Consider the following 25,847-nt stretch of genomic DNA (forward strand, 5'->3'; position numbering starts at 1 on the left):
CAGTAAGCATTAAAAAAATTAAAGTGGTTCAATGTAGGACATCATAGAAAGTGCAAGACTTTAAAAACGATCTCCTACAGATATTTTCAGCTTTAATCTCATCACATTTATGTGTCTGCTCAGAATAAGAAAATGCTCTGATAGAGAACATTTTACAAACTGAGCTTTTAGAATCAATTTGATTTTGACATGTTTATTTGTTTATTATAATTAATGCAAATGAAACTGTATGTAATTGAATCTGATTATATAATTGGATGCGAATCGGACTGAACTGAATTCTGTATAATTGAATATTAGATGGAGGTGTTTCCCCCTGTAACGTTATGTGTTGTTAAATTTGTTCAAATTCAACTTTAATTCATTTAACCTTGTAAATTTCACAAAATGTTGCCAAACTGCTGTATATATTTCATTTTACTGTATGCAGAAAATGTGCCACGTGGCACAAAAAACTTGATGTTTAATTCATGTTATAAATCACAGAAGTTGATAAGTGAGCTGTCTTATATTTAGACTTATATTTCTGAGTTAACAAGTTTCCTTTTTATCTTCTCAGGTCGTGATATAAAGGGTAGAGGCGAGAAGGATGATGGCTTCGTCAGAGTTACGTTCAAGACTGAAAAAGGTGAGAAACATTTCTAAACAAAATGCAGTCTAGTCCAGAGATCATATAAGCCTGCCCTAGTTGAATAATGCTCCGTCATTGTCTTGCTGCACACCTGATAATGTAGCTTATGTGACTTTATCTTCAGCTAAACCAGGCTGGCGCTAAAAATGTTGTGATCTGGAAGCAATATAATTTGTACATAGGCACCACTGCAAGCTCTACTCAAATGCTGCAGTAATGACCCAAAAATGTTACTTATGCAGGCTTAATGGTACACTTGCCGACTTTTCATGTTATTATTTTATTAACTTGATTAACTTACCTCAGCATGATAAATGATTGAAGTGACTGCAACTGGCAGCCCAACTTATTTTTTGATAAATTCAGCTAACATTCACATAACATCTTGCGTTCACTCAGAGATTGAATGTAGAGCATAGGATGTTCAGCCCAAGATGGTCTGGTGGTCATCTTGGTAGTTGAGTATAAGAAAACAAAAACAATATGGTGACCTGACTTTATTATGCCTGATGTATTCCATCATAACTCAGTAGCACAGACTAAACTTTACACTTTTCTTCCCAATACATATACATTATAAAAAATGGGGATCCATCATAAGCGACAAACATACTTCATCGATGTGACAGAACATCAAGTTTTTTTTACTTTTAGACCGATGTAAAAAGCAAAAGTCTTAAGACACGCCAGTCAACGTAGCAAGATGAGACATTTTAACCATGATTAGCGTGTCTTTCTTTTGATGTGCAATCAAAACATTTATTAAATGCCACCTTATTATCCCTAAAACCAAACCCTAACCTCCATGCAACACAGGATCGCAATAAAAGAGCAAAGGTCCCATGGATAGGCTTTGTTATAGTCAGGAGGCCTGTAAAAAATGTTATTATTTTCAGAAAAGGACACATACTCTTAACAGCTGTATTGTTTCACTCCCAATAAGATGGCTTTCTATTTTATCATACAGATTTTTTAAAGGTGGGCAGAGTAGCAATTTTGTAAGGTCAGAGGGAAATTAGGCACATGTTGCCCGTGAGGACAGGAGTGTGAATCTGAGTGACATTCCCCTCCGGGGTTTTCGCTGCTCTTGTTGAAACTAGATTTTTACATACATACTAATCATTGAGCCAGACTTAAACGTTCCTGTTAAGCAGGTTAGCATGACTAAAATTATTTCTGTTTGCTAAATGCCAGAATAGGGATGGTGATTTATCGTATCATTTGTCATTATCATGAAAAGTTTCTTATCATGATAAGAGTTTAAAAGTATTTTCGGGATTGTTACTTTTATTATTTTCTCAACTGCTTGTTCCATGAGAGCATCAATAAATATCAGTCAATTAGAAAATATGATTACATGCAGTTACTGTGTGCAGTGTAGTGATAAGAATTAGTTTTTTATGTAACTGGTGACCTGAAGAAGCCTTTTTCAACATGGGGATGTTTTTAAGAGCAGTATTTCTGTTTATGGGGCAATGATTGCTGCGACATGCAGTCACAGCCGTACAGTTGCCTAAAAATGACTGGAAAGAAATTGTAAATACTTTTTATCATCACTTTATCACAAATTATCATAATCAAACTTTAACTTCATATCACCCACCCCTATGCCAGAGTAATGAGAGAGAATTATTAGAGATTTTTATTTATTACTCTCTCAAATTGAAAAGATTGCTAACACTAAGATTAATATGCTTTTAAACAATTTGGGAAAGGCCAAATGATGATGTTATGGCTTCATGAGCTGCTGATAGGTTAAACAACATTTGACTTAACTGGGGGGAGGGGGACACCTGTGGCTGGATTTTATGACAGTACCTCACAGTATAGATTACAGTGAATGCACTCAAAAACAATGTCCGTAATCTGTGGAAATATGCCCTGTGGACTGCTGCAACTAAAACGGAAATATTTGCTGGAAAATGGGACAGATTGCAGGACGGAGGTCATAATCCCACCTGTGAAGTACAGGGGAGGCTAGATCATGATGGGGGTGTTTTGGGACTAATGGTTCTTCTAAATGGACAATGACGCTAAGCATATGGCTAAATTATTATACAAAATGGCCGAAGGTCAACAAAGTCAATATAATCTCAAAGACCAGATCTCAGTCCAATGGGAACTTTGTGGACAGAGCTGAAAAGGTTTATGTGAGCAAGACGGTCCACAAACATGACCCAGTTAAACCAGTTCTGTCTGGAGCAATGGGCCAAAATTCCAGCAAACTATTGTGCAAAGCTTGTGGAAGGAAACCTACAATGTTTGGCCCAATAATGGTGTTTAAAAGGCAAGTAAGTAGAAAAATGTATGTAAACCTCTGAATTTAAAGAAAATTTGTTTCATTTTTCTGACATTTAGCAAGAAAAAGGCTGTCCTTCTAAATAGGGTTTAAAACCAAAGTGTTTAACTGTTATATCATAAACTGTCTTAAGTCCAAACTTTTAATTTAAGTTTGTTTTATGAAAAAAAAGATGATTCTCAAGAGATTCTTATTTATATTTCACAGTGCAAAAACTGAGCACTCCTGATTACCGTCATTACCTGAAACTGTGGAACGAAGAGACGAAACCTAAACGAGAAAGCACAAAGGACCTTCCAAAGCTAAATCAGGTAGGATATGATCTGAGACACGGATCTAGTGCAGAGTAGATCCACAAGCATTAACAACCCTCTTTATGTTTCTGTCTTTCAGAGTCAGTTCATCGAGCTCTGTAAGACCCTCTACAGCATGTTTAGTGAGGATGTAGCTGAACAGGAGCTCTATCACGCCACTGCAACTGTCACCAGTCTACTGCTGGAAATGGGAGAAGTGGGAAAGCTTTTTACTTCCTGCAGCAGAAAGGATCCCAGCCAAGGGGGGATGTCTGAACCAAGTTTGTGCAGGAGAGACTTATTGGATCTTAAATCCACTCAAGATGCTTCCAATCTGGGAGATGTTTTTATCCCTGCAGGTCTGGAGGACAAGTCAAGCCCCTGTGAGGAGGATAAACGGCGCGATGCAGGTGAGGAGCTGCCGCCCATGCAGGACATCAAGCTAGAAGACTCCTCTCCTAAAGAGACGGGAACGTCGTCCGCCATGCTCATATCCGACGATGAAACCAAAGACGACACATCGATGTCATCTTACTCAGTGCTGAGCGCCGGCTCCCACGAGTTGGACGAGAAGCTGCAGTGCGAGGACATTGCAGACGACACAGTTCTGGTGCGCAGCGACAACAAGCCCTCAGAGACCGAACGGAGGGGTCATCCTAACGACAGAAAGCTGCCCCACAGCACCAGCATCGACAAAGACTGGGCCATCACGTTCGAGCAGTTCCTGGCCTCCGTCCTGACTGAGCAGGCTCTGGTGCGGTACTTTGAGAAGCCGGAGGATGTGGCAGCCCGCATCACAAATGCCAAGAATGTGCGGAAAGTCGGGCGCCCCCTGCTGTCCACAAGTGACTATGAGATCTCTCTCTCTGGCTGAAGGACTAGTGGTTCTCAGGAGTTAGTGAAGTTTTCTAGGATTATAGCGGAAATTGTAATAGTGTATATTTGAAAGAATGTAATCAGAACTGCTTCTAATGATGTATTTTACCAGAAATGTAAAACCTAATGTATAAATCAATAGATCCTGTCCTGTGAAGAGAAGACTGGAAATTCACCCATGGTTTCCTCAAATGAAATCAATGTGTACACGTCGTAGCTGTACCTTTTTATAAGACAATATGCATAAGTAGTAATAGTCTTATATCTCTGAACTACTAGGCTGTGTAGATGTAAATGTCCACACATGTAGTGTTGTTTAAAAAGGTTTGAAACCACCATTTATATCTTCATACTTTGCTTCACAGACGTTAGATCTTCTTGTAATCTTTGAACTGGTGTCCCTCGACGGTTCTTCAGGTTTCTGAAAGTTGAAGTGGCAAGAAATTCAAAGAAAGTTCAGCTCCTTGGAAGAAAAATATCGAGACATGAGGGGGACTTAAGTTTCACACAGCTCTGTACAGTATGGTTCAAACTTCAATATTAATCTACAGTATGTATCGTCACATCACATCTGGTCAAACTGTTGCTTCATTTAGTTGCTATTCCGATTGCTGCTATTTGCTTATAAAGATATGGGAAACAGAGCTACAGATCCAATGGTAAAACAATTTTTTATGTCTTGTGTAAACACTCAGTTCACTTTAATGCAGTCCGTCACTTTTGCAGATAATATATTTTCTTTGGTTCATATTGACAAAAGAAATCAACCTGTACAATAACTGCATAGAAAAGATTGTTTAGCTGCTAAAACATGTTGTTTAAGCTGGACATTTTGTTGAAAATATTTTTCATTTCTTTCAGTAATTTTACACTAAAATATGTTTAAGAGTCCATACCTTCTTTGTTTACAATATGTTTGGGTCCACTAATACATCTGCTTGCCTTTTTATTTTTAATTTATTTTTGTCCTTCCATGCATGCCTTTTTATTTTTGCTCTGTGCATTTTTTAAATGGATTTTTAAAAATTTTTTCTACTGTAAATATGTTGAATTTATTTGACCAGATGTTGCTGCTCTGGATTCTGGTGCATTGTGTATCACTCGTCTAATTAAAATCAGTGTCATTAATTCACAGTGTTGCCTCCAGCTTTTTATCCTGACTTCTTTGGACCAGGGCTGGGGTGGCCATGGCTCTAAGAGAATTTTGTTTTTGGAAATTATGAAAATAAAGTTGTAATTTTATGAGAATAAATTAAGAATATTATAATATTAAAGTCATAAAAATTTAGAGAATAAAATAGTAATTTTACAAAAAAGAGCAATCTTTAATATGAATGACAAATGTATGCCAAAGCTGGTTCTAAAAGGTTCCTTGCTAATATTATCCATAAACGTACCTTGAAAATACAGTAAGGACTTTTCCACATCAAAGATATACGAACATGAACACAAAATTCAGGCTCTTTTAATTACTAGTTTTTCTGTATTTGTTTTATTTTATATCGATTATTGGCATTTATGTGTCTTTGTTTTCGGCCACTCCTCACTGAGTAACAGTCTCAGTTTGGCCACCTCTGGGAACATTTTCTGGCTCCGCCTCTGCATCAGACTACGAGTTTGTAGTATGTAGTGTGTCACCGCCATCTGGTGGCAGAACTCACGGATTTCAATCTAAATCTGTTCATCCATCTATTGTCTTCCAGTCATGAAATTGGGTCAATGAGGTGAGGGTTGAAAGAGGAACACCCAAACATCCTAGTAAGTCTCCTGCTCCTCATTGGGGATCCAAGAGTTCCCATGTCAGAAGGGATATACATCCATTGGGTACTTTATGAGCTCCATGTGTACAACTGGTTACCACAAATCAATGACTCAATGCATTTAAGCATCTAGATGTGGAAAAAGCAAACTGCTGAAGTTCAGGGTTCTTATTCATGAAGAATTCTAAGACTAAAAGTAGCTCCTAGTGACGTCATTTAAAGAAAAATCTAAGAATTTCTCGTATTCTAAGATTATTCTTAGAATTTTCCCTCGGTAAGATAAAAGTTATTCGTGAAGCATTTTAGGCCTTAAGAGAGCTTCTAACGTGAACAAATATTAAGAGTAGTGAAGAGGACTTTTAGTGAGCCTAGTGTCTTAAGCAAAGAAGATGGTGGAAAGACAGAGAGAAAGGAGAGATATTTTCCTACAATGAATAACAGCGAATTAATAAACCGACTCGATTGCACGGGGATCCGCCTATAAGAATATATATAAGAATTTATATTTTGTTTATAGATGCTTTCAAAAATAGTCATTTGGAAAAAGTGCTAAATATAAAAAAAAAATTATATATATATATATATATATATATATATATATATATATATATATACATATATATATATGTCCAAATCTACCTTTCAAAACTCTCCATCACCAGCTGTGCCAACAGCAGGCTCTGCTCCTCTTTCCAGTTTGGTTTACCCCTTTTTGTTTTGGTCATTTAACCAAATCAAACCTTTTTCATACAAGGAGATCAAAGTAAAATGCTGACAGGTGAGTATCCACATTTATTTCAAATAGATGAAGTAGGAAAATGACCAGCGTGGTGAGTAAAAATAGCAATAAGCAAATATAAGCATGTAAATAAGGTTCAAACATGTTGATGCTGTATGACAATTATTAAATCTTGCTGAGTTTCATCATCATGATTTAAACATTTCTGAATCCAGTCTAAATTCCATCATCGGTTAATTTCTCTCCATCGATTAGTAGAAGCACATTTGTTCTTTGTAACAACCAATCACAGCTCTTAGAAGACATCGTCACACCTAACAACAGGGTCAACCACACCTCACTAAGATAGGAATTTATGTTGTCTCCTGACTCAGAGTCGCTCTCAGCAGTGAACAGAATCACTCTTAAGCTGAGACTCCTTGGCAGGAACTTTAAGGCCAAGTTAGGAGCTCACTGAGAGGACTCTGAGAATCTTTGAGAATAGTGGCTTAGGTAATCAGGATTGTAAAGAAAATGAATTTGATTTTTTTTTCTAATGTTCTGCCCAGGCACTTTGGGCATACCATGTAAAGACCTGGTTGCCTTTCAGAGCAGGTTGTCTAGGCATAAGGAAAATTGCAATACTCCCCAACTCCACATTGCAGTCATGCACAGAGCCAGGCCATCCCAACAGCCAGGGGCCCGTACAGGCACAAGGTTAACCACAGCAGCTGGAGGTCGACTGAACCAAGGGGGGTCCCTGTGCAATCCTAACTGGCGAGACAGCTCAAGAGAGGTCAAGAGGAAGGCGCTAGTCCCCAGGGCCCAACACACTGCTGATGTCAATGGGCCATCAGCCATGTCACAACCATGTCACAACAAAGACCAAACTCCTTTCAGACAACACCATACCAAAGCAGAACCCACCCCCACACCGGTCCTCCAAGCGAGTGCAAAGGCAGGGGCAATAGCGGGCATCCCCAGCAATCCCCCCTCCCATGCCCCTGTTGTGTGCTTGCATGCCTGAGTTAGCATTAGGGAAGTCCTCAAGTATTTGTAGGTTTTATTGGCATGTACGGCTGAATGTTATCTGTGTAAAAATTGTAATGTACACCCTCTGTCTGAAATAGGTTACCAAGAGACAGCAAGTTAGTGGTGAATAGAATGAGGGCAAGTACTGATCCCTGATGCACACCCAACCAAACTCCTTTATGGCGACCCAGGACAATAACGGAGGATGCTCTGATCAACATGCGAGCGAGAGCTGAGGACAGTTTATTAGTTTGGGGTAAATATCCAACGTTTACTGAATGTTTGTGTTAATAAGTTTGTTACGGGAAACAGGATACATCACACTCTGTTTTATAAACTCACTAAAGCAGCAACAAGTTGCTTCACCTAAAACAGCAATGGATTAAAATGACAATTCAGGCAAATGCTTGATTGAAACTCTCAAAACTCAAATTATTTTACATAAGCTGTTTTTTTAACAATTCAACAGGCCATTTTAAATGTAACAACAAAAGTACAGTTTGCACAAAAGCCCATTCTTGTCATTGTGATTTAAAGGAAACATTTGCTATCACATAATTATTAGATAGTTTCTCAAAATTGTATCCTAGGTATCTCATAACTATGACCATTCTGATGATTACCATCATTCAGCTTCCTCACAGATGACATAACATTTTCTCTTAGGATCTCCAGATACTTGATTTAATCCATCTCCATCTCCCAGTTTTCCAGTGCCAGAGGAAAGCAAAGCAGCCCCAGGGCATCACTGGGCCACTGCGGAGCCGTATGCCCGAAAAGCTCCAATTTTATTTAATGGCTCCACTGGACCTATGCTTAAAACCACCATGGCTTAGTTTCTGTATTATGTAACTGACTTTTTTTGTGCTTTCAGCTCAGCGGTGGTTTAGTAAAGGTTAACTTTTTCAACTTTTCTCTTCATTTTGCCGTTATTCTAACATACAATGAAACGTTACCATCAACAGTTGAGTTATTTGAGATGTTCTATCTCAAGCACTTGATGCAACTAATGAAGCTTGGTTTAGTCAGGTGTGCCTTAGACCACCCTTGGTATGTTCTTATCCATCCATCCATGGTCAACATCAACTTTTCCTTGCAGAGTTGTGGGGGTGGGGGTGCAATAGGTGGGGTCCCCCTCTCAGCAGATTGCCAGTCCATCTCAGGTTAGCACAGAGACCGGTACCTAATGGCAACTTAGACAGACCAGTTAAACTCACATTCCTGTTTTTGGACTCTGGGAGGAAGCCTGAGTACCCAGAGAGAACCCATGCATGCACGGAGACAACATGCAAAAATTGAATTTTGCAAATAGACCTAACTTAGAATAATAATTTACATTGCTGCTGTTCAATAGGACCCATATGAATTTATTTTGCTTGGTTCTGTTTATGCTGGATCTGGCGACCTACCCAGGGTTACCCCGCATCTCGCCCATTGACTGCTGAATATAGGCACCAGCTATTTTTTATTCAATGTTTCACACAGTGAGCTTCTCTGCTTGTTCCTTTACTTTGTAAACAGAACTGACGGATACGCATGTTGGTTTAATGCCACAGGTTGTTTAATCTGGCACAGACTGAAACCTGAGTTTACGTCACAAAGTCCACAGATTTTCAAAAGTAAAATCAATACGTTCAAAAGAATTTAACATTTCTAAGAATTTAGCTGAACAGTCAGTCAGTCAGTCAGTCATTTTCTACCGCTTATTCCATAGTGGGTCGCGGGGGAGCTGGTGCCTATCTCCAGCAGTCTATGGGCAAGAGGCAGGGTACACCCTGGACAGATCGCCAGTCCATTGCAGGACTGGAATTTAGCTGAACAATTTTAGGAAACACTAAAAATATTCTGTTTCAAAAAGAAAAAAAATGCCTTTAAATTCAGCATATAAAGGTGTGATTTTAATTGTTAAAAGAAAACATGTTCTGGTCAAATGAATCATTGTAGTTAAAATGTGTAAAATGTTATAGTAATTATTCTACAATGAGTTTAAGACTCCTCTTAGGTACATTTCTGAATTTTGATTGTCAGACAAAATACATTTACAGCATGAACACACAAGAAAGAAAAGGAAAACAAACCTCAGTCATTTCCACTTACCGTCTGTTTCTAATGTCCAGATGTACGAGGGTTGTGGTCATAGTCATCCAAACACAGCTCAGTAAGATACCAAACCAAAACACTATTGGCTGCTGGAAACAAGCCTTCTTTGGACTCCTGACAGAGCTATGAATTATTAATTTATCGAACATTATGTTTGTCTGAATGGAACAGTTAAATGAGTTCAAGTTTGTATGAATTTCATAGACAAGATTTATTATGTGAAATTATTAAGAATGAGACCATTAACCCAAACAGACCCACATAAAAAGGTTGGAGGTTCTTTTCCTGCTCATGTTTTTGCATTAAATCTAATTTCCAATGTAAGTTTTTCTTACATTTTGACATTATGGTTAGGCAGACACAAATAAAGACCTTATCTTAGAATATTTTTAGCTTATTGTACATTATATAATAATTTCTGAATCACATAAGCTTGGCTGGACGTGTGAGACGTAGCTGTTTTCGAAGGATGTTGATTCCAATATTATGAGTTTATTCTGGTAATAAAACATGTCAGCCAAACATTAGAGACATAAACAGCATAATAAAAATGATCAGACCCACAAACCATCTCCTGGCCACCAGGTGAATCTCCGTCCCAGCCTTGCAGACTCTAAAAGCTCTTCTTCCAGCAGTAGCTTGAGTTTAGCTCCATTCATTTTCCACACGTAATGTTTTGGATGTAGGCCAGATAGTTTAATTTTGGCCTCATCTTGGTAGGTCTACAGTTGTCCTTCAAAATCATGGATTGAAATAAGCTCTGGGATATTGTTTTAAAACCTAACCCTGCTTTAAACTTCTCCAGAACTTTCTCTGTGGCCTGTCTGCTGTGTTCCTTGGTCTTCATGTTGTTTGTTCTCTAATGTTCTCTGACAAACATCTGGGGCCAGAAACAGAACAGCTACATTTATGTTAAGGATAAACTGCCTTCAGGCTGTTTACTAATTTACTGAAAGTGACTTCTGAAGGGGGCTGTAAAATTGGTGGCACTGTTGGCTGGCAGCAACAGGGTCCTGGGTTTGAATCTTGGTTTGCATGGCGTTTGCATGTTCTCCCCATCCCGGCTTCTTCCCACAGTCCAAAAGCATGCCTGTTAATTGGTTTCTCTAAACTGCCATTAGGTATGAATGTGTGGATATTGGAAGTGTGTGTGGAAGTGTTATGGATGGATGGACTTTATTTTTTAAGGGTTATCAAATTGAAAGGGGTTCAATACATATAATTAGCACACTTCTGAGGTTTTTATTTGCTGAAAAATAACATGCTGCATTTACCTTCCACATCACAATTAAGTCCAAAAATACATTGAAGTTTGTGGTTGAAACATAAAAAATGTAAAAAGCTTGAAGGGGTATTAAAACGTTTTGCAAGGGGCTGTATGTGGGACACATTTATTATTATCTAACAGACTCAGCTGCTGCCAAATACGCAGTGAGCCCAAACACGATGTGATTTCAAAGACCTTATCTCCTCTGGAGTGAACTTCAGTCACGGATGTACGTCACCGCTCATATCTATGATTCCTCACGTTTGATTTGACAAAAAACAGCTGAACAAAGACTAGGAAATCTAAATGAATTGAAGAATATATTCATAGTAGCACAGTGTGAAATTATAAATACTGTAAAGTCTGCAGAACAGATTGGGGATTTGTTTTGTAACGCTGCCGTTTGCATGTTTGTGCTGCCATTGGCTGAGAGCCCAGACAAGCCCCCAGGAAAATCAGCCGATAGCACTCAGATATCAGCAGTGTTCAAGCCAGACGGCTGATCCAACAATGTAAATAATTACCTACTACTGTACATTTATGACAGATGGATGCGATTTGGGAAATCTGCTGACACAAATGTATACTCACTCTATCAAATGTAGGCATGCAAATAGTGTTAATCAAATTTAAAAGCAATAACATTTTAAGATGTTAAGATGTTTAAGATTTCTCAACAAACCTTGAGAAATACAATTTCTTCTCTCACAGCGTAAGTAGTTTTTGTTGTTTTTCCTGAGAGGCGTCTGCCCTGTGAGGGGAATTGAACATTGATTATCTCACAGTGAGTGGACTTTGATTGAACCTGGGCATACAGAGGTACATAGTGACGCCTCTCTGCGGATGCCGTAAAAAGCCAGCCAGAAAATATATAAGTGAAGAGCGAGAGATGCCTCTTCCCTTTCTGTGCTAGAGGGGCCCTTCGAGGATTACCATCTGGTCCTTCAAACCCTGCCTGGTAACATCCTAGGACCATAAAAAAAAAAAACTTGAATTATTACCTAAACAATGTAAGTGTGTTTAATAACTCTGAGACTTCAGCTCACTCTGACTTAAATTAAAGTCAAATAATGTTTGTGTTGATGTGCACCTGTCTGCAGAGGCAGGAAACATGGTAGGACTCAAGCCCTCTGATGTGCCTCCTCCTCTCGGAGTGAAGATGGCGAGCGCCGGAGCAGCCGCCTGCATAGCTGACATCATCACATTCCCTCTGGACACGGCCAAAGTCAGACTACAGGTACCTGCTCATTAGTAAGAATGCATTCAGTTATGATCATAGTCATCAGCTTGTCTAGATTTGCTAAAAGGCAAAACAATGTGATGTTTGCACCACTCTCTGAGCCGATTTCCCTTCTGCATTTTCTCCAAAAAGATTCAAGGGGAGAAGCAAGCGGTGGGAGGCATCCGCTACAAAGGGGTGTTTGGGACCATCAGCACCATGGTCCGAACGGAGGGGCTCAGGTCCTTGTATAACGGGCTTGTGGCTGGACTGCAGAGGCAGGTGTGCTTCGCCTCCATCAGAATCGGCCTCTATGACAACGTGAAAAACTTTTACACTGGTGGCAAAGAGAGTAAGTTTTCACTTATAGAAAAGACCAAGACATGCTGTTTTAGATTGTGGATCAAAGAAAGCACAGAAGAAAGAATCCATCTTTTAGGACGGTTTCGACATGGAAAGTGTGCCTCATGCTTGGCGCATGAGAAAAATCTAGTTCAGTTCGTTAATCAAGATAAGAGAGCATAATAAGGTAAAGGTTATTTAATACATATCTAAATGATCTATTGCAGCATCCCTCCTCTTCCATTATAAATGAATTCTACATTTAAATTCCCAAAGAAAACCAGCCAGGCCTATTAAAAATGCCTGATGAACTGAACCTACAAAACTCTTCCACTCCTCTTCAGATCCAGGTGTGCTGATACGGATCCTGGCTGGCTGCACAACAGGTGCCATGGCCGTGTCGTTTGCACAACCCACTGATGTGGTCAAGGTTCGATTCCAGGCCCAGATGAACCTGAACGGTGTGGCGCGTCGCTACAATGGCACAATGCAAGCCTACAGACAAATCTTCCTCAATGAGGGCTTACGAGGCCTGTGGAAAGGTGAGATTAGAGTTCCCCACATCATGAAGGGACAAAATCCACAAAGAATGTGGATAAATAACACTTTGGGTGTGTGTTCTCCAGGAACATTACCGAACATCACAAGAAACGCTCTGGTGAACTGCACAGAGCTAGTTACGTATGACCTGATCAAAGAGGCCATTCTCAGACACAACATGCTGTCAGGTAAGAGTCCTCAGGCCAGGAAACTATGGCAAGCTAATTTATTATATAATAAGGCAAAATCTTATAACCAGATATCCGTAGCTTAGCTATTTGGGGGGAAAGGAGCTTTCAGCGATCCAGTGTGTCATTGATCATCTCAGCAAATAATGTCCCAGATCTAAAATATCATTGTTTCAGGAGCGAATTTCTTAACTCTTATATGCTGTTCACATCAAGATGTCCACAACTTACAGACTTTGACTAAACACTGTGGCTACACAAAGTTTCATTCTTGCAATGAGAAATATTCATTTCAGACATCAATATCCTAGCTGTTACTGTTGGAGTGAGATTATGTTATAAGGTTTGAAGCTGTTGATATCTTACCTGCAGTAGAACACTCTCCTAGCATTTCTGTTTAGTACAAATCCAGTTTAGTTCATCCAAGAGGCCTAAGCTAGCAGGATAAGACCAAGAATTCTTCCATGTTAAAATTCCAATCTCAAAAATATATCAGAGGTTTATGGACTATTTTCTGAATCTTTAAATCGTTTTCATGTTTGCTTTGGGTGGCTATTTTCATTAAAGCCGATGACTGTTTACATAAAAATTGGTGAGTGGAGCCAGTGCGCCACCAACAATCTTCCTATGAGAAACATGTACTGAGAATGGAAAATATAAAGCAGTTCCGTTTAACTGTCAAAATTTCTTAAAAGGATTTTTTATAAACCTTTACACGACTTCATGTTGTATGTAGGTATGGGTGCAGAATTCTATAGATATTTAGGCTTAAGAATGGGTTGGTATTTCATCGCTAAAGCTCATAAATCTGAAGCCCCAGTTTTTTTACCCAGAGGTGTCCTGTATCAAACCTATCCATACAATTAGCAGGGAGCCATTAAGTAATCTGTGGAGAATACCAACTGAATCGCATATTTTCTGTCAAATATGTGCTTTCAGTTTTCAGCTGCAGGTAAGTTATTGACTACTCATAATCTCCACACAACCCTACTTTAAAAAAATACGAACCATCCCCTTTAGGCTTTTAAGTCGTCAGTTAATGTTAAATTATTCCAGACATAAAGATTATTAGATGTGTCTCAGATGGGAATTAGAAAAATCTGTTCAAACTGATGGTCTTTTTATCCCCCATATGGGTCCTATTTTTTTATCTGTGTCCTGCATCAAACCTACACATGCAATTAACGTAGGGCCTTTAAGTAACCCATGGACCAACAATTCCACATCTTCAACCCTAATTTCTTCCCATATGGGGCCCAATATGTAAATGTTTGGAGACTTCAGCTGCAGGTAATGTACTGACTGGTCATACCCTCTCCACAGAATCCCACATGAAAGTTCTGAATCATCCCCAAATTATCCAAAATAGCAAACTACCCCAGATTTCTCTAATCTATAATTGAATATCAAAAAGCAAATATGTGAACTTCCAGCGTTTATAACAAGCTTTTTCAGAGTTTGCCGATACAAAGGACGAACAGTAAGTTTAGCAGAGAAAAATTATGTCTGGTATATGAAATGTTGATTTTGGACACAGAAAGTGTTTGTGGATGTAATGAAATGTATTGTACAAATGGTAAAAAAGACTATTTCAAATGTTTGAGGGGTTTTTAAATATCTATATAGACATATATTTATTTTTTCTATTAGTCTAATTGGATATAGAAATATTTCTTAGATTTACTGGGATCTAGGAAAAATGTTTCTATAGTAGTGATTATTTTAGATGCTTTTAATTTTAATTCTGACAGCAAAGAATATTTGCAAACAAAATGTGCTATCATTGCTTTAAGTCATGAGATAGTAGTGGGGTTTGATTATATGTCTCAACAACCTGCCATATTATGCCTGAACTACAGTCATTTTTAAACACACTTCTGTCTCAGAGAGGGGATTACGGATTGGACAAAACTCCCACACCCACTCACCTCTCTACCTCCTCTGCAGCTGATTGCTGTCCCAGTACAGAACATGCTGTAATATCCCCTCGCAGAGCTGTAAATACTGTGGTTAATGTGAGATTTATTATAACCATCCTCGTTGTTCCATTCAGATTGCACAAACTGTTGACACAGGCCAGAACAAACTTCCCGCTGTGTTGACTGGATTCTCCTTTATCTCTTCACAGATAATCTTCCATGCCACCTCGTGTCTGCTTTCGGAGCGGGCTTCGTCACCACAGTGATTGCCTCCCCAGTAGATGTGGTAAAAACAAGATACATGAACTCTCCGCCAGACCAGTACCGCAGCGCCATCAACTGTGCCTGGACCATGCTGACTAAAGAGGGACCTACTGCGTTTTACAAAGGGTAAGCCAGTTCCAGCCAGATTAAACCAACTTTGGCAATAAAGCACAACATACAAGTTCTGTTTACAGAATAACAGATCTGGTCATATTCATTTACATTTTGTCTCAATCACAAACCTGCAAGGAAAAGCTTACATAGTTTTCAAATGTATTAAGAAATACTTAAAAGGTGTGACATGCATCTGTCTTCACCCCTATTTACTCTACACATCTTCAGAAGTCACCAGATTACTGAATTCAAAATCTCTGCTAATGAATCTTAGTATAAATACAACTCATCTGTTAAAAGTCTCAAAGATTTGAAAAAGGTCACCTTTTCAAAACATCCCCATGGTGAAATGTGGTGGTGGCTGCATCATGCTGTGGGGAAACTCTTCAGCAGAGAAGGGGAAGCTGGTTAGAGCTGATGGGAATACGGACAGAAATTATTTAGGAGCAATCTTAGAAGAAATTCTGTTAGAGGCCGTAAAAAACTTTAGACTGGGGCAAAGGTTCAGTTTCCAACCAGATAAAGACCCTAAACATACAGCACATTGGTTTTGATCAAAGGATATTCATGTGTCAGAATGGCCCAGTCAAAGTCCAGACTGAAATGCACTTGATATTCTGTGGCAACACCTAGAAACCAAAGCACACAAAATCGATCAATCCACTTGAGTTTGAGCTATTTTTTAAGCAAGAATGGGAATTCTAGTCTCTAGATGAGCAAAACTGGGAGGAACATTCTCATATGATTTGCAGCTGAAATTGCACCAAAAAGGTGGTTCTACAAAGTATTGACTCAGGTGGGACTGAACACAAATACAACCCATTTTAACAGATTTGTAAAACACTCAATGCTGCTCTACTCTGTGTTGGTTTGCTACATAAACTCCCAGTGAAACATTTAATAGTTGGCATGTGGAAACGTTCAGGAGGTATGAATGCTTTTACTGTGGCACAGCAATGGAACTAAAAATGAAAGAAATGCAATACCACAAACAAAATCTTCCTGATACCATTTCTGAGTTCTTTTCCTCGTTTTCCACAGATTTATGCCCTCGTTTCTGAGACTGGGATCTTGGAATGTCGTCATGTTCGTCTCATTCGAGCAAATCAAAAGGGCCATGATGGTCTCAAGAAGGATCGAAGCACCAAACTGAGACCTGGATGTTGTAGCTCCAATATGGGATATTAATATGAGTTTCTGTTGAAGCTTCAGAGTGTTGTATTTAACTTTTAACTCATTTTTTTATACTTCATCACCCTGGAACCAATGCAGTCACTGTGGGAGCAAAAATCATTGATAAACGTTTGCACATTAAGTAACGTAAGACGCAGCACTTATTTACATATTAATAAACACGATTTGTTATTAAAGCTAGTGTGAAACACGTTTCTGTTCCTCCTAAATATATTTGACTTGTTTTACAGACTCTGTGCTTGTGTGTTTCTCTTTAAAACACTGAAACTTTTCCATTCAAAATGCCAGATTTATTGACTTCAAGCACAATCCGCGAGTCATTACAAACCAAAGCATAAAATTAACGAGCCAAAAAAATTCAGTCTTCAGAAATAAAAATGCATGAAAACAGGACAACATTAATGACACGAGTCGGGAGATATTAAACCATGCGCAATGATGGAGCGCCATGTTTTACGTTTAAGTCAGGAGCTCTGAACATAAAGAAAACAAGGAAATGACCATTTTTCTGTGAAACTTTGATTGGGAAAAGTGCTTAAAACCTCATGAATCATCTCCACCTGAGTCTTCTGCAGCAGCTCTCATTTCTCTGCCGTTCATAAAGTAGATACTGGAATGGTCAATGTTTTGAGGTATGGGGATTTAGATTTGTGCTGTAAAAACTAGTCGTCCTACCTGTGCCAAGGTAGACTGAGCACCACTAAAGTATGACTAAAGAAACTGAGAAAAGCTTTATCTTTTGGTTTGCTTGTTGTTGGTCTTCTTCCATCAGATCGAACTGGGACGTAAACAAGGAGATTCGTGTAAAACGTGTTGAAACATTAATTAGAAGCTACAGTCAGTGTGAGAGACACGTCAGGGTCCTGCAGATGAGTCTTCACTATGCTGTGAAATTTTTCTCTGTACTGATTGAAGTGCATGATGCTCTCCGGCTCTTCTGCCACCCAGAATTTATCAAATTCGTATGCAAGATAACCTGGAAAAAGAAACACCGGCTGTAGAGAAAACTTCCACACTGAGAAGGAGGAATGTGAAACAGACACAATGGATTGCAAAAGTATTCATACCGCTTAAAGTCTTTCACGTTTTCTCACAATACAACCACAAACTTCAATATAACTCAGTCAGAGCTTATGTTGTAGAAATCACAAACTAGTTCATGACTGTGAGGAACAGGGAAGATGCTAACTGGTTTTCAAAAATATGTTCTGCCCCTTTAAGTAAAATACTCCTAAATAAATCCAGGACAACCAATTGCCTCCAGAAATCACCTAATTAGGAAATTGAGTGGGATTGAATATCAGTATAAATGTAGCTGGCCTCAAGATTTGTGAGAAAACATCAGAGAGCAAACAGCATCATGAAGACCAAGGAACACAGCAGACAGGTCAGGGAGGAAGCTGTGCAGATGTTTAAAGTAGAAGTTCTAAAACAACTTTCTAAACTCTGAACATCTCACATAGCTCAGTTCAATCCATCATCTAAACATGGAAAGAGGATGGATCTACTCCAGACCTACCGATATATGGAAGTCCACCTAAACTAACCGCAGATCATTAATCGGAGAAGCAGCCAACACTGGAGGAGCTGCAGAGATCCAAGGACAGGTGGGAGAGCCTTTTGACAGCCACTATAAGTTGTGCACCTTATAAATCTGGTCTCTACAGAAGAATAGCGAGAAGAAAGCCATTGTTAAGAGAAATCCATATGAAGCCAGGTTTTCAGTTTCCCATAAGCCATGAAGTGGACCCAGCAAACAGGTGGATGAAGATATACATGCAAAATGTGGTGTGGTGAAAATCTAACTGCCTGTCACCCTGAACACCTTATCCCAGCTATAAAACAGAGAGATGGCATCATCAACATGATGAGGATGCATTTCTCCTCGGGGAAAGTAGTTACAGTTGATACAAAGAAAGATTGATGCCCCTGTTTTCTGCTCTAACACTTCAGACTGGGGTGAAGGTTCACCTTCCACAGGACAACAACCCTAAACATACAGCCAGAGGCGTGGTGAAAAGTGTTACTTCAAAGCATAATTATGTGTTAGAAAAGGCTAGTTAAAGTCCAGACCAAAATCCAAAAGAGAATCTGTAGCAAGAGTTGAACATTGATGTTAACATGAACTACTTATTCAATCTGACTGAGCTCGAGCCATTTTACAAAGAAAGGGCAAACATTTCAGTCTCTAGATGAGTTAAGCTGGTAGAACTAGACCCTAAAGACAAGCAGCTGTAGCTGCAGCAAAAGGTGGTTCTACAAAATAAAAAAACTGAAGTTTATTTAGTACTTTTCCACTCATGTTGACCACTTTACACTACAGCCACGTTGACCCAATCAAACATACATTCATACGCCGATACGCAGGCTGGTAGGGAACTAGTACCCAGGGGCAAGGCACAAGGCACGAACCCACAACTCAGACTGCAAGATGACAACTCTATGCAGTCTAATAAAATACATTAGGGTTTGTGGTTGCATTGCGACCAAATATGTACAAGTTAAACGTGAATGAATACATTTGTAGGCAGTCTGACGATGTGACTCACAGTATAACTGGTGGAAGTCTTGGAGCTCAGGTGCACCTTGGACTGAATTGTAGAAATGTGGTTTCAGAGCTCCACTCTTCAGCAGGCTGTAAGCCATCTCTGTCAAGTTGATCCCAACTATAGCATATGAATATCTGAAATACATTTCACATATATTATACAGGGTGTTTTTTCCTTCTCTTCTGATGCAAGCCCAAACTGAAAACCAAGAGATGTTGGGCTGGAATGAGTCTTACCCCAGTTTAGGATGGTTTGCATGAGAAAGCACCTGGCGTGCTTCCGCTGTATAGTTTTCACTGAAAAAACTGCAAAGAGCACAAGATTGGAAAAAGTATCTATTTAGGCTCAACTTAGAAGGTTAATTCTCTGAATAATGAACTTCATCAACATTTAACTTAAATATTTATGCATCGTTCCATCTGGTTCCATACATGGGAATTGCCTGTCATACCTTTCAGTTTCATTTGTAAAGCATTTTGAAAACATTTTCCTTCTATTCACATTTATGCAGTACTTTGTGTTTGTCTGTTGGATAAAATCCCATTAAATACATTAAAATGTAAAAATAAAAGGGGTTTGAATACTTTCAAAGGTAGTGTATAGTGAGCGCTACAATATGCCAATAACAGATGGAGATCTCAAGTGGTTCAAAGGTAACACCGAACATGTTTTAAGGAAGAACGTCAAAGTGCCTATGACTTTGAATTTTCATGATAAATCCAATTACATTTAGGGAAAGCAACCATTATTAAAATGTTTCAAAAAGGAAATTCATGCCACTGAAATGAACAGTCGTTGAGATATATGGTCATAAATTTCATTAAAAAGGCACTTCCACGCTACTCCTTTGCGATTATGTTGAGCTCTTTTATGATGTAGAAGCGGAACCCCGCAGGTAAACTGACTGCTGCTACAATGGCAGCAACACAGACAGCAGCAAAGAATCTGGTGTTTCTTTAGACATATTTCAGCCACTATCACAGAGAGACGCTGCAGAGTCTGGAGAAGAAAGTCAGCTTCCATCAGATGGCAGAGCACCAGTGCTGCAGCGTGCGGACGGCCATCTAATTCCACCAGAGCCTGTTGTTGCCGGATGACGGAGCACGGCCGGCCGGAGTCCAAATGCATGAATCATACCGCACAACATCTGGATTTTCAAAATAACTCACTAAAGATGGAAAAGATGTCGCTATGTAAATAAATACACATATGCATTTATATATACACGTGTTTCATCAGTTATTAACATTAGATCAATTAGATCAGTTACTGGGTTAACTAAGGTATTACAAACCGAGTAATTCAACATTAAACGCACCAAATTAAGCAGCAAATATAGCTTTGCTGTACTCTGTACTCACCCTTTGTAGAACAAAACATGAAAATATCTGGATGCATAAAACAAAAAAATGATGCAGTTTAACTTCCACAGAATGAGTTGTTTTGGACTTGCAACCACATTTATCACTGGTTTTATTGCGCAATCTGCGTATGGTTCTGGGAGCGCCTCTGGGCTACGCAGCGGACCGGAGCGGTGTGAAGGACATAGACGTTTGCAACCGGACCGGAGCATAGAACAGATACAGAATAAGTCCAGGGTTTCTGTAAATACGCCACTGAGTGAATCATGATCTAAAGACATCTTATTTTAATAATAATAATTTCTGATTATTATTATTCATTCATCTTCTATAACGCTTCTTCCATAGTGGGTCACGAGGGAGCTGGTGCCTATCTCCAGCAGTCTACGAAGGAGAGACAGGGTAATATAATGTCAATTACTGCCCTATTCTTTCAATATTAAGATGTTTTCTTTCAATTTCTGCATTTGTGGGACAATGTGTCACAGCCACTTTAAGTAAAGTTATTTTGTCTGCAGTGGTAAGAAGTCGCTATGCTGGTCAAGTGTCATCGGTAGGAGTCAAGCTGGGATCGTCTCAGCTGCAACCGACCGACGATCAGATCTTAAACGTCGTGGCTGAGATGAAAATGGGACTGCAGTGATGCAGCTACTAGTCTGTCTTTACCAGGTACATTAATACATTCACCATTAGTGTTTATTGGTATTTAACTCATCTAACTTACAAGATTAGGCATGTGTTAACATTTCTTTTATATCATCTTTCTAGTATTATATAATATAATATAAGTTAGATAGATACATTTTTGCTTAGTTTATGTTAGTGTAAGTTATCCTGGTTATGTTTTGATATTTTTGCAGGATTTCAAAAGACAGACTGCTGATAGACTGTGGTGTTTTTGACAGGGCATCCTATAGCAGCTTCTCTCATTGTTACTGTTTTGTGTAGATCTTATAACATAATTATTACTATGTATTAAGTACTTACACCAGATTGATGAGACCTAGCAGGCCCATTCCTCTGAAATCCGTCTTCGGATCATCTCCTTGGAATCCGATGTCTCCCCACTGCTTTGTTACTCTGGACTCCAGTTCGACTGTTGGCATCAACAAGTCCCAAAGCTAAAAATGCAAAGAGTTCTACAGTCAAACATCTAAATTGGATCTGCAAGGGAACTATGATGTCCTATATCATCTGGGGCATCATTTACTTGAGTGACAAAGAAGTGATACACTTAATAAAACTAGTATTTCAAAACAGCATTGCTAAAAGGTAGGTTTGGATGCATTTAGCAGAAATATTCACTGACACTAAGCTAACTTTCATTAACACATTCAAAGTCAGTTTTTCACACAAAGCTGAAGATGCGCCAATGTGAAAATTTGGGCCAATATTGAAATCCGACGTTGTTCACGTCGATATGTTGTGCATCACTACACAAAACCATAAAGTCCTCCCCTTTAACAGCATGGCCTCGTGTTCTGGGTTATTTGAGCTGAAGACTTCCTTCCTTAAGTCTTCTACAGATGAATACAAGCTGCTGTATCCGGTTATCTGCAGCAGGCAGATGTGTACGCTCCCCTTGAATCTGAAAGACAAACAGAGGAAGGACCAAAGAGTCACTTATAACTAATGATCAAGTCAAACCAAAGAAGAGAACATGGATAATCATTTCAAAGTAAACTTACAGGGGGTCTTTTTGGGGTTTGATATTCTTCTCTTTCATAATGTGATCTACACATTTCTCTAAATTATCCTTGCTGGTTTTCAAAGCTCCTTTCAAAACCTATGGAGGGAAGACCACACAGTAATACAGAAAGGCATCAGACAGAAAACAAAGACAACGATCAGCTTTTTAACTCACTGGAGAAAAAGATGAACTAGTATTTCTCCAGCTGAACACTTCATGGACTGTTGATCTGAAAACTGCTTGGCAAGCTGTAATTATATGTTACATTTAATATCTAAGCTTGGCAAGGGTAGTGAAAGATATTAGCGGATTAAAACCAGAACATCTGCTGATATCACAAATCCACCAGCCTGAAGATAAACGGGTCAGACGTGCAAGATTTAAAAAGAGAACATGCACATTCTACATCTGCTTCTAATTTTTACTTATTTTGAAAGAAAATTAACCACAAAATCTATTTTGCCTAATTTTTGTAATTGATTGGACTGGAGTTCATTTAGGGGTATCAGAGTAAATTAGGCTGAATACAAGTGGATGTCAAATTTTTATTTTCTTAAAAATTGAAACCGATCCACTTCACAGTCATGCACTACTGTGTCTTGGTCCATCATATGCAAAACGTTGACGGTTTTTGCAACAACATTTGAAAAAGTTGCAGGTGTGTCAACAATTTTGCAAGAACTGTAACTTCAAGCACAAATAATAATGTTGCTTTTTTCCACGAGTTTGACGAAGAGATTTTGTGGGAAGAAAATCCTGAATGCTCAGAAGCTCTCGCAAAACCAGGTCAGACCTTTATACATAATTAACTTTATTAAATCACTGACTTAATAACTGTCAATCAGCTGAAGGTAATGTCACGTTTGCACTAATCCTGAGTTGGTCCTACCAAAATTGTTTGAAGAGGCTTAAACAAAACAAACAGAAATGGTTAAGCTAAACCTGAAAATTAAATATTGGATGCATCTGAAATTAGCCTGAATTAAAATCAGTTGTCTTACTTTATTTTTCGAGGACTGGAGAGAGTATTCTGGAAGACAAGAAAACAAGTAGCAGATTAGAGAAATGGCAGAACAGGCACAGGACAACTGGTGGAGGAGTATTTTACCTGCTTTTGTTGTTCTCGTCGCCCCCGGCTTGTATCCAGAGCAAATCCTCTGAAGCTCACATGTCCCTGTAGCCTGCCTGATGAGCCACTTCAACCAGTATCTCAGGAAGGACGTGTAGACATACTGCCAGATACACCCCAACATTTCTACTATATATGCAGAGAAACATGAAGTTTACTTCAACACAGTATTGCATCATTTCCAAATCCATTTCAGAAGCCTTTTAGTTTTTGTTTTAAACCTTCACAAAAAACAAAGAGAGAATGGGGTCTTGTTAATTTCATTATTTTACTATTTTGTACTTTTGGTCAATTTCAGAGATTTTTGGGTAGGAGAAGAGGTTGTCTGCCACAGGATGGTTCTAACCAGCTGTATGTCAACTTATATCCGCTTTGGCGACATTTCTTATCTGCTTTGAAAACGAGACTTTAAAGCAATGTCCTTAATGAACAGGAAGACATGGGCCAGTGTGACACTCTTACAGTATGATCGCAGCTTCACCAAATAATCGTATTAATGCAAAAATTCAAGTTGTTGTGAAGTATGTCCAAGCAGCCAAATTTGTCTTTTTTGTGAGCGTGGGAAAAGTGTAATAGACGTCTTCCAGCCAGCTGACCAGCAGTGGGCAGTAACAGGTGAGGGATCTGCAGTGCTGCATTACTCTGCTGAAAACAATTGAAGAACTCTCCAGAGAGTATGTTTCTCGTTTTGAAACTGCAACTTTTTAAATCTTTGATACTGGTAACTATAGGTAGATATAACTTCTACTATAATTATTTTTAATTAAATGAAATTCTACAACTGTAACCTTTGCATTTGTTTTATTTCAGCAGAATAATTCTACAATCTAGTGAAGACAAGATCAGTTGATGTGCAAAATCCTAAGGGATCAGAGGTTTGCTTCCTTTCTCTCCATGACTTCTTGTAAAGTATACCATAGTTGTAACCTGTATCATAAAGTTCGGTTTTGTTTTGTACCCTGACCACTGCGTCGCTGTGAGTGGGACAGTGATCTGTTTGTCTCTTAGACAAGCAGATTATTAAAACCGTCCCACAATTTTCCTGTCAGCGTCTGAAAAGGTCTGGTGATCCTAAGTCAGCATAAGGTACAAATACACAACCTAAAAAACACAGAATGACATCATCAATGAGTATAAAACAGATATGACCAGACAACCAAAACAATAGCATCATGTTAGCAACGATGCTAGCTCCAGCTTCCCATGATTAATTCTTTAACTTACAAACGTTCACCGAATTTAAGTGCGAATTAGTAACAAAGCACGTCGTTGTTTGCCAGTTGTAAGCTCATTATCCGTAATTTTATTTACAAAACAGCCTAGCTAGCTTTAATGGGCACAAGTGGCAGCTCAGACAACAGGTTGTCATCGATTTGTCTGTTAGCTTGCTACATCACCAGGACTTAATTACGCCGCAAACAACCCGTGCGATACTATTAACGTCTAAAAACCAGCTGTGCTGCTTACCTTGTTATTGTTAAAAACAAATTAACAGACCAAAGTATTTCCTTCTTCTCTGAGGCTGACCAGCAAGTTGGAGGTAAAAGGTTAGCAACGTATCTCTTGACGGCTCTACGATTCTGATGCGTTCAGGTTCAGATCAGACACAGAGCAATGCAATAGCGGGCAACGACAAAACAAAACGTTTACTAAATATAAAAACATCTAATTTATACACATTTGTAACACTGAGCGTCTTTCATAAGCTTTCTTTAAGTACAATTTGGAAAAACCATGTTAGACCTTTAAAATATCAAATTAAAATTACATTACAAAGCTGAATAAACGATGTATTTGAACTCACCAATTCAAATCTCGCACCAGAGCTTTTACGGCGCCATCTGGTGGACAACAAGACACATTAACAGGCGCCTTAAAACGATTCCGAGGTCTCTGCAGAGGACCATAAATAGATCCAGTCTGCCGACATTAAAATAAAAACTCAGCATAGACCGGCGCCATGACTTCTTATAAATACAGTGACATCATCAGTATACACATCGCTTTTAAAACATCAGGGGTGTGCCGTAAAAATTAGAAAATTATAACCCACTGCCAGTCGTTTTCCATCTCTAACAAGGCATATATGATGTCAAATTCAATAGAAAGTCAAACTAATCTTTTAGAGGGGAAAAAATATATTTAAAAGCGCCAGCAATCGGTTGCATAACTGTGCACACCCTTCACTAATACTCTGCCTGGCAAAAAAATCTCTAAATCTGCCAAATGATGAGACAATCTTACGGCTCTTTAGGTGAAAACCTGAAGGTTTTGGGTCCAAAATGTTAGGTCCAAGATTTTCTCTACTCTGACAAGAAGTCTATCTCCATCTGAAGAAAAGCGACCCCAGAGCATGATTCTA

The 25,847-nt window shown here is 38.9% G+C and overlaps 3 protein-coding genes and 1 long non-coding RNA gene across 8 annotated transcripts in view; 2 read left to right on the top strand and 2 right to left on the bottom strand.

Annotated features, from left to right (window-relative positions):
* Positions 1-5,227, top strand: part of tbc1d9 (TBC1 domain family, member 9 (with GRAM domain)) — a 30,514-nt gene extending 25,287 nt beyond the window's left edge. For all 4 annotated transcript variants that reach the window (XM_047365348.1, XM_047365349.1, XM_047365350.1 and 1 more), the window contains 3 exons: positions 560-628; positions 3,138-3,241; positions 3,324-5,227. In XM_047365348.1, coding sequence (XP_047221304.1) covers positions 560-628; positions 3,138-3,241; positions 3,324-4,097 — 947 coding nt within the window. In that variant the 3' untranslated portion in view covers positions 4,098-5,227. The remainder of the gene's footprint in view (positions 1-559; positions 629-3,137; positions 3,242-3,323) is intronic.
* A 5,705-nt stretch (positions 5,228-10,932) lies between these two features.
* On the bottom strand, positions 10,933-12,208 carry LOC124868439. The gene is made up of 2 exons (XR_007038327.1): positions 12,067-12,208; positions 10,933-11,942 (listed from the first exon to the last, which is right to left on the bottom strand). It is a non-coding gene; the product is annotated as an uncharacterized LOC124868439 (long non-coding RNA).
* On the top strand, positions 12,083-16,932 carry ucp1 (uncoupling protein 1). The gene is made up of 6 exons (XM_047365707.1): positions 12,083-12,213; positions 12,349-12,547; positions 12,882-13,079; positions 13,164-13,265; positions 15,394-15,574; positions 16,604-16,932. The coding sequence occupies exons 1-6, from the start codon at positions 12,088-12,090 to the stop codon at positions 16,713-16,715; spliced, it is 918 nt and encodes a 305-aa protein (XP_047221663.1). The 5' UTR covers positions 12,083-12,087; the 3' UTR covers positions 16,716-16,932.
* Positions 16,933-17,024: 92 nt separating this feature from the next.
* On the bottom strand, positions 17,025-25,101 carry elmod2 (ELMO/CED-12 domain containing 2). 2 transcript variants are annotated; one of them, XM_047365708.1, is made up of 9 exons: positions 24,953-25,101; positions 23,465-23,614; positions 23,358-23,386; positions 22,355-22,452; positions 22,125-22,254; positions 21,654-21,787; positions 19,542-19,610; positions 19,306-19,439; positions 17,025-17,732 (listed from the first exon to the last, which is right to left on the bottom strand). In XM_047365708.1, the coding sequence occupies exons 2-9, from the start codon at positions 23,607-23,609 to the stop codon at positions 17,578-17,580; spliced, it is 894 nt and encodes a 297-aa protein (XP_047221664.1). In that variant the 5' UTR covers positions 23,610-23,614; positions 24,953-25,101; the 3' UTR covers positions 17,025-17,577. The 2 variants fall into 2 exon arrangements, with proteins under 2 accessions (XP_047221664.1, XP_047221665.1); XM_047365709.1 differs by lacking the exon at positions 24,953-25,101 and adding an exon at positions 24,444-24,465.
* Between the last annotated feature and the right edge of the window lie 746 nt (positions 25,102-25,847).

Source organism: Girardinichthys multiradiatus, chromosome 5, assembly GCF_021462225.1.
Source record: "Girardinichthys multiradiatus isolate DD_20200921_A chromosome 5, DD_fGirMul_XY1, whole genome shotgun sequence".
Classification (NCBI taxonomy): Eukaryota; Metazoa; Chordata; class Actinopteri; order Cyprinodontiformes; family Goodeidae; genus Girardinichthys; species Girardinichthys multiradiatus.